Source organism: Stegodyphus dumicola, chromosome 9 (assembly GCF_044657685.1).
Source record: "Stegodyphus dumicola isolate Sdum_Otavi_A_Nest chromosome 9, ASM4465768v1".
Lineage (NCBI taxonomy): Eukaryota > Metazoa > Arthropoda > Arachnida > Araneae > Eresidae > Stegodyphus > Stegodyphus dumicola.
The window spans coordinates 183,010,990-183,025,564 of NC_140776.1; the positions used below are offsets into that span (position 1 = coordinate 183,010,990).

General features: G+C 33.6%; 1 protein-coding gene across 3 annotated transcripts in view; it reads right to left on the bottom strand.

Annotated features, from left to right (window-relative positions):
- Window positions 1-5,857: 5,857 nt before the first annotated feature.
- The window catches only part of LOC118189765 (uncharacterized), a 389,534-nt gene continuing 380,816 nt past the window's right edge, over window positions 5,858-14,575 (bottom strand). For all 3 annotated transcript variants that reach the window (XM_085824447.1, XM_085824446.1, XM_085824445.1), the window contains exon 5: window positions 5,858-8,445. In XM_085824447.1, coding sequence (XP_085680573.1) covers window positions 8,414-8,445 — 32 coding nt within the window. In that variant the 3' untranslated portion in view covers window positions 5,858-8,413. The remainder of the gene's footprint in view (window positions 8,446-14,575) is intronic.

Consider the following 14,575-nt stretch of genomic DNA (forward strand, 5'->3'; position numbering starts at 1 on the left):
AATGATCTGAAATAGTTATTGACTCTTATGCTTCCATTCAGTCATGTTTAGCCTTTTTCATATAAATTATAGTAATAAAAAAGTATTATATGAAATTAACCTTTCATCTAAATTAAAACATCAATCTTAGATAGTATTTACTATTGTATTTCCTTTCTTGCCGCAATCATTAGGGTTGCCGCAATTATTTTTGGCAGCATTGGCATCAACAATAGTTTGGCGATTTTTTACGGTCCTCGAAACCGAATAATACCCATTGTTCTAATATAGATAGATTTTGACACAAAATCGGACATTTTCTGAAATGACATGCCAAAGTTTTTACATATTTCAACTCTACGCCTCAAATTACGCCAAACTGCCAAGTTTTGTAAAAATCGGACGAGTAGTTTTTAAAAGATTAGCTCTCAAAATTTTAGCTCCTCACTGTTAATTGAGTTTGCTATATATTTATTAATACCTCTTTTGTTATTAAACTTATTTGATTCTTCATTTCACACTTCGAAATTTAGGTTCATTCCCAATAACATTCGCCCATTTTTTATGATTTATTTTTAAAATTTGCATTTTAAAATAATCTTTATAAATTTTTCGAAAAAAATTTGAATTATATTCTAAAACATTCTTACCATCATCTTAAAGTAGATGTATTTCTAAGCGTACCTGCAAACAATTACAGTTTTGTATTCAATATTTCCGAAGATATACGTGAAATTATATATTGGCGCGTTTTGAAATTTGGCATATTCGTTGAAAGCGATAGTAACAGCCAATGTGGTTTAGCCACTTTGTTAAAATTATTTGAAAGTTGGAACACTGTGACATTTTTCCCGCTCATGCACAATGGAAAAAGGTAGAAACGAAGTGGTTTTTTTCCCACTCCTGCACAATGGAAGGGGAAGGAAAATAGGTTGCCATATATTAAGAAGTTCGCCAAGTGAATTATTCTTGGCGCAAACTGAAAAAAATACGCCAAGGTGAAGTTTTGGATTTCTTCGTAAATTTCGCACCAAATTTTACAAAATTTAATATCTAGGAATAATTTGAGTTGTAGTATCGAAATATCGAAAAAAATTGGTACGTTATTTCAGAAAAAGTCCGATTTTGTGTCACAATACCTATGTTAGAACAATGCTATATGTAAATCTAATATACAGTAAGACCCCGCTTAACGCGGGGGATACGTTCCATCGAAGTAGAGCGTAATGCGAAACAGCGCTAAGCGAGGCTATCTTAACATGTAAATAATGGGGTTAGGGGAAGACGGATAAAAAATTGTTAGGCATTAAATTTAATAATGTTTTTTAATAAAAATAAAATCAAACATTTATTTCTTACAAAAATAAAAACAATATAAACGCATATACTTTTAAAAACAAATAAAATTCTCAGTCAGATCATTCAGTCTATTCTGGGTTTCCAATTTTCTGCCTTTTTGTCAAGAAGGCATTATGATAGATTGGCTTAATGGCATATTGCGTTCAATTTCGTCGTCAATCCATATAGACAGTCGTTTTTCCATTTCCTCTATAATGTTATTTCTAGAAAGGGTAATTCTAGTTGCAGAGCTTGACGTAGTTGCAGTTGCCGATGACAGTATTTTTTTCTTTATTCTTAAGAATTGTCCTTATTGTTGAAGTTGCCAAAATCAATGCAGCACTGATTTGAGATTGACGTTCACCAGAATCTAATCTTCTAATCACTTGCATTTGAGTTTCCAGTGAAATGCTTTTTCTGGTTGCTTTCTTTTCTTGTTTTTTATTATCACCCATGATAAAAACTAAAGATCATAATATTTGTCACTGTATTAATCGTTATAGTATTATATATCAAATTTACAATAATGTCAACAAATGTTGTTTCAAATGATAAAAAGCAAGAAACACAACTACACTGTTTCGGATATGTTATTTGGAAACCTAGCGCTGCGCACAATTTCGGAGAATCCCCGGGTTGAAATAAAAGAGCGCTAAACCGAAACAGCGCTAAACGAAACAGCGTTAAGCGGGGTCTTACTGTATATTCTAAGTCGCGCTTTCGAGACATGAAAAACGCAATTTGAATTTTGTCAATCGGCCCAGTAGAACGGGAGATATAGAAATGTCCTTTTTTTTTTTCGCAGTGTACATTGCCATGTAAACTACAGTTTTCTCTCTATGATATGCCAAATTTTCACCATAGTTTCCAAGATGGAAAGATGGATCGGAAGAGGTATTTTATTTCATTCCTCTTGAACAGCATTCCAATGTCCAAGACGGGTTGCAGGTCGACGTTCGGACAAATCGGCTTTTTAAACGCCCGAAAGTGCAAAATTCCATGATAGATACATTAGGATATTTAGTAGGGGGTATGATTGAAGGGATATCCGGTCTTCGAGCTATTTTTTTGTTCAGGAAATTAAAAGTATATTTTGATGTGTGGCTACTTGCTTTTTCTTGATGCAGTTCTGTTGATTGATAACTCTGTGGGTAAAGAGAAGTTCTTTCATATTTGAAAACTGGGTACAAAATATGTTCCTGATTGTATGTGGAGCTAATAATAACATTTTTTTCTGCTCTCTTTATTATTAATTTGCTGTTATATGAAAGACCAGCAACAATCATAAATCCCTTTGGAAAACATTCTTTAGATTCTTTTAACCACGTTTTGAGATTTTTTTTTCCTGATGATACAAAAATAAATGGATCTCTTTTTATTACAATCATTTAAATGTACCCACGATTAATGTATTGTACAACATTTTTCCATTTTTATCTGGATAAAAGTTTCTCATAAGGAGCGAGTACCGTGTTCAGGGGTATGTCATGGAGAAAAAAGATGCACATTATGTTTTTTCGCCTTTTTAAGATTTAAGTCAGCATTAATAATTTTGTTTACAAATGACACTGAGCATTTTAATAAATTTCTAACTTCATTAGACTTACCGGATTTTATTTTAATGTTTTCTGATTTTTCTTTGGATATGTGTAAGCTAAACATTGACGTTTTTTTCCTTTTTTTGTTCACATATTCTCTATCGTTTCTTTAGGTACTGAAAAAAACACAGATTTTTCATAACTAAATACGAATAATTTTCGTCGAAAAGAGCACAGACATAGCCTTCCAACTATTGATTCTTTAAAAGCGCCATTTTGCGTGAAAACAAAACTGTTAAGTAGCAGACGATAATTTATGCTTTCAAAAATATAGTTGCAGTTAAAAAAATTCGAAGTAGATGTTTTTTCTTAACAGAATTTTAAAACAAAATTGTCTAAAAATCTGCGAAGAGCTTCTGTAATGTAGAGAGAGTAAGAGGTAGAAAGGTTACAATCTACATAATTACAAGTGTTTAAAAACTATTTGATTTCTGACGTTCATGAATGTAGAATATCAATTGTCGAAAACGTTGCTAAGTAATCCAGCTAAAGTGAAATTACTAAATTTCGTCATGGCAGACCTATGTGATGATGTAGTACAAATTCTTTAAGACAGAAACGATGTAAAATAAATACATTCTCTTTTGCTTAACGGCAACAATGCTTTTGGCGAAGATTCTACACTCATGTCCATAAATTAAGGATAATTCAGAATCACGCGGAAATCGAACTCTAAAATAAATATATCACCTGTAAAATCACTACACATATCTTCAAGAATCATATGCAAATTTCAGGAAGTAACCAGATGACACCGATGGTACGTCACAATGACGAGAATGTAAGAGAGTGATATATATAAGAAATACAGGCAAAGATGTAAAATTGTTCGCAGGCGCTTTATAAGCATTTCAGTACAATAACCGAATAATTATTACACAAAGGACGCATTTGGATGATTTTTTACGTGGTAGAATTATCGGCTGTCTGGAATGTGGGCGTACCCAACTGGAAGTATGAGACGAACTTGGAATTGCCCAGAGTGTCATCTCCAGGCTTTGGCAACGTTTCCAAGATGATGGTAATGTGAGTAGACGTTACAGCACAGGTCGCCCCAGAGTTACAACGCCGAATGAAGACCGGTATTTGGCAGTTACTGCCAAAAGAAACAGGCGGAGCACAGCCTCAGACCTGTCTCGTCAGCTCTCTTCAGCCACTGGTACGACAATTTCAAGGCAGACCGTGTACAGACGCTTAGGGCAGATTGGCCTATATGCTCGTAGACCTGTCAGATGCGTTCCACTTACTGCAACTCACTGTCGCCTGCGGTTAGCCTGGAGTAGAGAGCATGCATTGTGGACACCGCAACAGTGGGCTTGTGTGATGTTTTCCGACGAGTCCAGGTTTAGCTTGCAGTCTGATTCTCGCCGGACTTTTATATGGAGAGCTCCAGGTACCCGTTATCACCAAGAAAACATCATTGAACGACACCGTTACGGTGGTGCAAAAGTGCTCGTTTGGGGTGTAACTATTCTGGGTTCCAGAACTGACCTGAATGTTCAAATTTAAACCATAACAAGACAAATCTATCGGGACGTCATTCTGGAACAACATGTACGTTTGTTTCGGGGCGCCATGGGCGCACAATTTGTGTTTATGGATGACAACGCCCGTCCTCACGTGCAAACATCGTAAGCGAATGCTTTCAATCGGAGGATATCATCGGAGGATATCACCCGTATGGACTGGCCAGCATTCTCACCGGACTTGAATCCAGTAGAGCACGTGTGGGACATGCTTGGCCGACGAGTTGCAGCCCATCAAAATCCTCCTACATATCTACCGGAACTTCAGAGAGCATCGCTTTTAGAGTGGTGCAATATCCCCCAAGATCAGATCGATAATTTGATACTCAGCATGCCTAGGCGTTGTACGGACTGTATTGCATCGTCTCGGAGATATACAATCTATTAACAATCATACCAACCATGTAATATTGGTTTTTGTAAATAGGTGTTTTTTGTAATTTGCTCCAGGGAGAAAAAATCGCTATTTTTTTTAATAGTACAAATATATAGCATCTTTTTTTGCTCTTTACCTTTTGTTTAATAAATAAGCTTTACAAATAAGTCAAATTTGTTTTGCTTCTAACTCTTCTTTTGCCTGATTTTGCATTATCCTTAATTTATGGACATGAGTGTAAATCATACGCTGAAAACGTTAGAGAGAAGAAAGAGTACCTAAGGGGAGAGAAAAACTAGATGAAACTCCTTAAACTATACATAATAATATTTGCCATAAGAATTTCGCTCAATTCGCTTTTTTTGTTATGAAAATTTTATTCAAATTCTTTCAGTTTCGCAAACGAAGTGAACAAAATGCAAAATACGAACTGAATTTTATCGTAGATTTTGTTAATAAAGATGGACGTTTTCGGTGTGAATGTGAAATTGTTCTTCATTTGTTTATTTTATTTAATACAAATAATATTACTTTTAAGACTTTCTGATATTTCTGTTTAGATCCTGTACGCTGATTTCTATCTATGTAAATATTTCTTTTCTAATTTAAACCTAAATTAATACTCGGTTCTGCTTAAAAAACACTAATGAAATTTTTAACTCAATAAGAAGTATCAAAATGTTTATCTGAATAAGAAATATTTAATAACCACGTGCTCTTCGTTTCATTCAGAATTGCTGCTGAAGAAAACGAACGTTTATTTAATAAAAATGGTGCACTGAGCATATGAAGCGAATTATGAAAACACTCCTTTTTTAATAACGTAGATTTTTTCCCCTTAAATGACGGGGGGGGGGAAACAATTTACCGAGGTAGTTTCAATTAAATGAAGTTTTTCTTCCGAGAAAGTACGTATTACTTTTATAGAAGTAAAAAAAAAGCGAAGTTTTATGTACAAGTTCCATGCAATGCTGGGAAATAAGAATCCTTGAAAGGTAAAAATTAAAAAATAACAAACATGGAGAGAAACAGACGTCGGATTTCAGTATTATTACATTTATTATGTACAAAAGAAAAAAAAACAACTTGGGTGTCACCGACTAGATTGTACTCACAGAAGGAAATGTTACCCAAGGGGTAAAAAACACTAAAACTGCAAATAAAAGGACACGAGATATAATACGAAAAAGAAAAGTACATTAAAAATATGCTCAAACAATACATAAGCTGCAAAAAGTTTTAATAAGATATGATCTTTTTTTTCCGGAACTTTTTTTAGCAACTTGATATAATATCATTTACCTTTTTATTCATTTTCCTATTCATAATTAATGAAAGTTAGTTTTAATTGCATGTACTGAGAAGAGGAAAATATGTCGACATTCATAATACTTTTCGATTTTTGTGTAAGAGAATTTTTAATAGCATTTAAATGGCAACTTATTTCTTTCTTTTATTTTGTAATTATATTAAGAATTACAAGAAGGCAGATTAATGATTAGAGAAATTATGCTAATTATATCCATAACTAATTTGGATTTTATTTTATTTTTTTTTTAATTATCACTTTCTCGTAGAAAGTACGATAAAGAAAAAGTTGTGTTTGAAAACTGAACTGCGTATAATATATTTATGTTAGTTGATGCACATTCGTACGTCTGTTATTAAATAAGTTCTAGAGAATAAAATGCAATTTCATTGTATATCAATTAATGTATTTAATTAATTACACGGAATTTATTCATTTGAATACAGCTATTCTGCAGTTTTAGTTTTGCTTAAAAATTGTAAATTTATTCATGAATAAATAAAGCTGTATAATTTACAGATTAAATAAATAGAATATATCGAATAAATATATATCAACAGTAAAATTTTATAGAATAACAGACAACACGCAACAGAATCGCAGGAGAGATCACGCACATACGAATTAAAAATTGGCTTCTTTTAAGTGAACATTTATTTATTTTGGCTTTTACAGTTATAAATTAGTTGTTTATGAACTACTAAAGAATTAGTTTTAATTTATTTAAGTTCCATTTTTCATTTATGGATAACTGAGCACCTAATAAGTGATAAATGAGTGCAATTTCTGTTAATTTGTTTCATAAAAAATTAATTTCGAAACTGATTTTTTTATGTAACATGGTATTTCTGTAGATGCGAAACATTTTTAACATAAACGGTGTTCTTATATTTTTTCTGAAAAATTTAGTATTCATAAAATTTCTAAAAAAATTTTATATTTGTTTGTTTAGAAAGTAATCACCACAACCAGAATAGACAAAGACGAATTAAAAAATTAAAAAAATCATTTCTTTTTTTTTTGTATTTCATATTTTTTTATATATATATGCAAAGTTTTGGTACTTCTAATTGGCATTACTTGTTGGTCTTTCTGCACTCCAGAAACTTAAAGTATAAAATACAAAAGTTAATAATTCATAGTTTAATCAATATTTATTATTAAATAAACTTTATTTGAAATCTACATAATATGATACAGTAAACGATTTGTATTGGTTTTTATTTTGCCAACTAAGCCGAACCGCAGACCAAAGCCAAACAGATCTAATTTTGCAGGCAGCACAGGAAAGTACTGAAATACTTTTTAATAAAGCAGTATGGATTTTGGTTTAATTTCTCTTGAATTTTCGTAATGATGTGACTACTTTTAGAAGTACTATTTTTTAAACTTTTTGGTTAAATTTTTGGATGTTATTTAACCAATGATTGAACAAAATGAATGGAAATTTTACTAAACTCATATCACGGTATTGTTTATCCGAATGAGCAATCAAAAAAATCATTTCTTTTTTTGTATTTCATATTTTTTTATATATATGCAAAGTTTTGGTACTTCTAATTGGCATTACTTGTTGGTCTTTTTGCACTCCAGAAACTTAAAGTATAAAATACAAAAGTTAATAATTCATAGTTTAATCAATATTTATTATTACTTTATTTGAAATCTACATAATATGATACAGTAAACGATTTGTATTGGTATTTATTTTGCCAACTAAGCCAACCCGCAGACCAAAGCCAAACAGATCTAATTTTGCAGGCAGCACAGGAAAGTACTGAAATACTTTTTAATAAAGCAGTATGGATTTTGGTTTAACTTCTCTTGAACTGGCGTAATGATGTGCCTACTTTTAGAAGTACTATTTTTTAAACTTTTTGGTTACATTTTTGGATGTTATTTAATCAATGATTGAACAAAATGGATGGGAATTTTACTAAACTCATATCACGGTACTGTTTATCCGAATGAGCAATAAATAAATTTAAAAAAAAAAAAAAATTATAATCTAATAGCTTCTAAAACTAGGAAAATGATATTGGATCAAGTTACTAGCATAATGAGTGTTATCTTGGGGAAGGGAATCCAAGATCAGTATTAAGGAATTCTAGCGGTGCTGTCCATGTCCTCATAAAAAAATAGCACGACGAACCAAGTTCTTCGGAATTTGGGACTCAATTGAGCATCATAGCTTTTCAATGTCCAGGGTGGGGAACAGAAGTCTTGGAGCAGAAGTGATCTTTTATCTTGTTGGCAAAAATATGTACAGAATGATGATTTCCGTTGATCATTGCTTGCCCGTCAGGATGTTCACAAATTCTGTTATGGAATACAAAAAGAAATAATTAGTATGCATGAAATAAAACCAATGAACAATTTCTATTACGATAATCATAGTTACACATATGAACTGTAAATACTTTGAAGATTGGAGAATAGCTGAGTAGATATAAAGATGACATTTACAGACAGCGTGTCCGAAAACAAGACACAATTTACTGTCGGATAACTAATCTTTGACGTACAGATTCTTGATTCTTCTTCACCCTTCCCTCCGTCAATAGCGCAATATGCATCCTACAATTTTGGATCGCTTACCACATCTTTAGACAATGCACAACACAGCGAAAAGAGCGATGCACGTTATTAGTAGCAAGACAAAGCAGGAAAGTAAGTACGAATTAACAAAAGCGAGAGATATAGAATCGGTTCTTTGTTGAAATTTTGACCTGTGATTGGAAAAAAATCTCCTCAGTGTTACGGAGAGATGGCATGATAGATGATGCAGTTTAGATTCATATATTATAAACAATTAATACTTTTAGGGCAGGAAGGGGAAGTAGCCAAATTAAATTTTGAAAAATCTAGAAAGCATATTGACTTAGAATCAAAATAATAATTAAATGTAAATTGCCAGTGTAAAAAGAGTAGAAAACCAAAGTAATTTAGAAACCTTTGCCTATTTGGAAACTTCCCCGACACGAATTATGCATGTAAATAAAAAAAAAAACTATATACAGTCTATAAAAATTACATAAATAATACTAAAATAATACTATAAAGGCAAGTAAATAGTACGTTTTAATTTAAATTACCTTCTATACATTTGTATTTGAAAGTAGAGTAGTAGCATTTGCTAAACTAAGTGAGGTTGAACAGCATGTTTCTGCTAACTGTATAAATAGAGGGCGCTAATAAAAGGTAAAGTTGAGTGTTAAGCTGCTACCTGTCAGATTTATTGTATCAAACTATTCTGCAAACATTTATGCAACGTAAAATGTTTCTAACTGTGAAGCATTGTAAAAATATGTAGAAAGTCGAAAAAATTGCTAACTGTTGACATGGTCATGTGAAAACAGATGTTGCAAACTACTAAGGATTGTAAAAAATCGAAAAAAATGTTTTTGAAATAAAGTTCGAAAAATTTTTTTGAAGTAAAATTAATTTAATTTAATTTTAAGTTCCAAAAATTTTTAAAACTAAAGTAAGAAATTTTTGTAATAGTCTGAATTTATTAAAACTGACTTTTTACAAGTTTAATGAAAGCTGTACTAAACATTGGCCAAAAGTAAGGAAAATTAGAAAAAGATAAAAATCTTCACTCAATTCGGGCTATATGTAGTATATATACACTGGTTATCATAAATTAAGGAAAAACTACAAAAATAAGCCAAACCGTGTAAAATTTGAATATGTTGCCAAGTAAGAGTAGCTGAGTAAAACTCCAATATGCAAATTAGTGGCGCTTCACTCGGAATACGTCATCTGCGAGAAGCATAAAAGTCCATGTTTGAGAGCAAGCCCACATATTTCACTGTGATAGTGACATCAGAAATCTGAGATAGCCGATTCATAACAATGACCTCCAGGCGGCATCATTTGCCTGCAGAACTAAGATAGAGAGCCATTGGGAGACTAGAGGCAGGACAAAGTCAAACAGAAGTGGCCAGATGGCTAAATGTGTGTCCTTTGACTTTGGAGAAGACTTTGGAGGCAATTTCCAATCACAGATTCGGCACCTAGAAGGTTCATCCAAGGACAGCCAACTGCTAGGACGAGCGCCTATGACCGATATTTGACATTATGTGCACTCAGGAATAGAACCGCTATTCCGATTCTTCTTAGATCCTCCCTTGCTGCAGCCACCGGGAGGTTGGTGTCAGCGTCAACTGTGCGTAAAAGGCTTCACGAAGGTGGTCTGTATGGCTAGGCAAACAACCATTTGCGTGCCGCTCAAGTCACGCCGTAGGAGGGACCGTTTGCAGTGGGCACGACAACATGTCCACTGGACGCCTGAGCAATGGAGGGCTATTCTCTTCATGGATGAGTCCAGGCTTAGTCTAGAAAGCGATAATAGGCGTTATTTGATATAGAGAGAACCTGGAACCCGTTATCATCCGTCAAACATCCGTGAAAGAGATGCATACGGAAGAGGTAGTATCTGTGTTTGGGGTGGCATCTCTTTGAGTGGACGCACAGACCTCCATGTTTTTCCAAGGGGAACCGTGAATAGAGATGACATCCTTGATGCTTATGTGCGCCCATATGCCGGGGCAATAGGCGATGCTTTCCTGTTACAGGACGACAATGCAAGACCACACAGGGCTCACATCGTATATGATTATCTCCAACAGAAACAATTATGCGCATGGAGTGGCCAGCTCGATCCCCGGACTTAAATCCTATCGAGCACGTTTGGGATGCTTTAGAAAGACGTCTAGCTGCTCTCAACCCGCCCCTCAAAACCTTGTCGCGCTTGCAACTGCTTTGCAAGAGCGATGGCTCTCGCTTCCTATGGAACTGATAGACCGCATAATTGAAAGCATCACACATCGCTGTATGTGCTGTATTGCCCCTAGAGGCGATCATATTCCATATTGAAGGTACTTTTACTATAGCAAACTGACATCTTCGATTTGTTCATTCTATACATGTGTCTAATTTCTATACTATCATAATTGTCTGGTAATTTCTTTTTATGTTATTTGATACCTTACTATGTGTTGTATATTGTGGGTAAGTTTTATAAAATCCTACATGTAACTTTTTCAGTAATCGTGATTTTTGTGATTTTTTCTTAATTTATCATAACCAGTGTATATATGTTCATACTACTCTACTTTTTCAGATACATGGATGCTATTATTACATTCCACAACTACAATAAAATAGAATACGATCGCATTTATCCTTTGTGTTTGAAACTTAATAAAACTAACTTTTACCAAGAAGATATTAATTACCTAGATTTGCAAATTATCAGTTTTAAAGATATTAAAATCTACGATAAAAGAAGAGATTTTAATTTCCCTACTATAAAACTCATCCATTGGAACTCCAATATTTCAAAAAGAGTAATACTTAACACTATACATACTCAACTCATTAGAATAAGAGTTGAGTATGTATAGAATTAAGTCAACAAAATCGAATACTTACAAGAAGAAATCACTAACTTAATCAATATCCTCTTAGAAAATAAAAAATCTCGATTCAAAATTGCTATATCTTTAAGGGGAGGGTGGAATTTAAAAATTAGTTTTTTAAGTTTTTGTGATTTCAACAAGAAATTTTACACATATACATATTATAACATAAGTTTATAAAATATATGTTCAAAATTTCAATTTATTTTAAATTAAAAAATTTGAAAACAAATAATTAATTATTTTAGTTAAACATTAAAAATGCTCCCTGCGCTCTAAATTTTCAATATTTTTTCCTCATTTTTCCTTTGAGTTAGCTATGAAGACTTAAAGAAAGTTTGAGTGTATCCGTTATTCAATATGATGGATCAAAAAATTTTAAAAGGGATTTTTGTGAACTTCAACCCAGTTTTCGGAAAAATATCACTTTTTGTTAAGCATTATCACAAGTTGCTTCAAACTTTTTAATAACCTCATATCCAAAAATGCATACACAGTTTTACTGCAACATATAACAAGATAGTTTCTTCCAAATATCATTCATTTTGAACTGAAAATGTGTCGCATGGAGCATTTTCAAGACATACGAACTGCGAAAACATTTGTTTTGTGGAAACCGAATTTAAAGTTTTTCTTCAAACTTACCATTAGCACATGATCATGAGAAACAGCAAATTAACTTTAAATATGAATTTGTAAACACTAGATAACATTTTCATATCATTTAACTATTTTTAATCTCCTAATATTAAATATGACAAATATAAACATATCGCAAGCTGGTATGTGATTGAAAGTTATGGGGAGAAACAATTTATGCATTATATCCAATGAAACTTTTAAAATTCAACCGCACTATATATTTTAACTTCATTTGCCACATTTACATTATCTTTTAATGCTTTACAGCATTTTTTACTATTTCTGTTTTTTTCCAAGTAGGTAAACTTCTCGTTTTACTTTGGTTCAAGCGACGTTGATCCTGGTTTTTTTTCAACGAATAGGGAAAACGAGTTTGTTTCCTACTACTCTACGCTTATAGCATTTATTCATGTCCATAAATTAAGGATAATTCGGAGTCACGCGGAAATCAGACTCTAAAATAAATATATCACCTGTAAAATCACTACACACATCTTCAAGAATCATATGCAAATTTCAGGAAGTAACCAGATGACACCGATGGTACGTCAGAATGACGAGAGTGTAAGAGAGTGATATATAAGGAATACAGGCAAAGAAGTAACATTGTTCGCAGGCGCTTTATAAGCATTTCAGTGCAATAACCGAATAGTTATGACACAAATTACGCATTTGGATGACTTTTTACGTGGTAGAATTATCGGCCGTCTGGAATGTGGGCGTACACAACTGGAAGTACCAGACGAACTTGGAATCGCCCAGAGTGTCTTCTCCAGGCTTTGCCAACGATTCGAAGAGGATGGTAATGTGAATAGACGTTACAGCACAGGTCGCCCCAGAGTTACAACGCAGAATGAGGACCGGTATTTGGCAGTTACTGCCAAAAGAAACAGGTAGAGCACAGCCTCAGACCTGTCTCGTCAGCTCTCTTCAGCCACTGGTACGACAATTTCAAGGCAGACCGTGTACAGACGCTTAGGGCAGATTGGTCTATATGCTCGTAGACCTGTCAGATGCGTTCCACTTACTGCAACTCACTGTCGCCTGCGGCTAGCCTGGAGTAGAGAGCATGCATTGTGGACACCGCAACAGTGAGCTTGTGTGATGTTTTCCGACGAGTCCAGGTTTAGCTTACAGTCTGATTCTCGCCGGACTTTCATATGGGGAGCTCCAGGTACCCGTTACCACCAAGAAAACATCATTGAACGACACCGTAACGGTGGTGCAGGAGTGCTCGTTTGGGGTGGAAATATTCTGGGTTCCAGAACTGACCCGCTCGTTCAAATTGGAGCCATGACAAGCCAAATCTAACGGGACGTCATTCTGGAACAACATGTACGTTTGTTTCGGTGCGGCCATGGGCGCACAATTTCTGTTTATGGATGTCAACGCCCGTCCTCACCGTGCAAACATCGTAAGCGAATGCCTTCAATCGGAGGATATCACCCGTATGGACTGGCCAGCATTCTCACCGGACTTGAATCCAGTAGAGCACGTGTGGGATATGCTTGGCCGACGAGTTGCAGCCCGTCAACCTCCTCCTACATGTCTATCGGAACTTCAGAGAGCATTGCCTTTTGAGTGGTGTAATATTCCCCAAGATCAGATCGATAATTTGAAACTCAGCATGCCTAGGCGTTGTACGGACTGTATTGCATCGTCTGGGAGACATACAATGTATTAAAAATCATACCAACCATGTAATATTGGTTTTTTGTAAATAGGTGTTTTTTGTAATTTGCTCCAGGGAGAAAAAATCGCTATTTTTTTTAATAGTATCAAATATATAGCATCTTTTTTTGCTCTTTACCTTTTGTTTAATAAATAAGCTTTACAAATAAGTCAAATTTGTTTTGCTTCTAACTCTTCCTTTGCCTGATTTTGCATTATCCTTAATTTATGGACATGAGTGTACATAAGCAAAGTTAAATTCATTAATAGGTGCCAATACTTGACATTTCTAGCCTTTTTTTTAGAAATAAACACTTCTTTTGGGCAAATATATAAATTATAAATGTTGAAATACTTTTTTTTTTTTTTTTTTTTTACATTTTCTCCAAAATTTAGAGGGCAAAGTTTACATATTTTAAATGCTTGTAACTTCTTTAAAAATTAAAATATTTGAATTCGTTTTTTTTTTCATACGATGTAGTTGCGTATATGGAATATTACCTTCACAAAGGTTTCGAAGCACTCGAATTCGTTTCCAATTTTAAAATTACTCGAATTAGTTAGCAATTTTAAAAAAGAAAGTCTTCATAAAGGTGTGAGCACCTTTATGCGGGAGCATTATAATGATAATTTCTGTTTTTTTTTTCGATGATCAACATTCATAAAAATGACAGCCACCGTTCTGTAGATGTCCATAAGTAAGTGAAAGT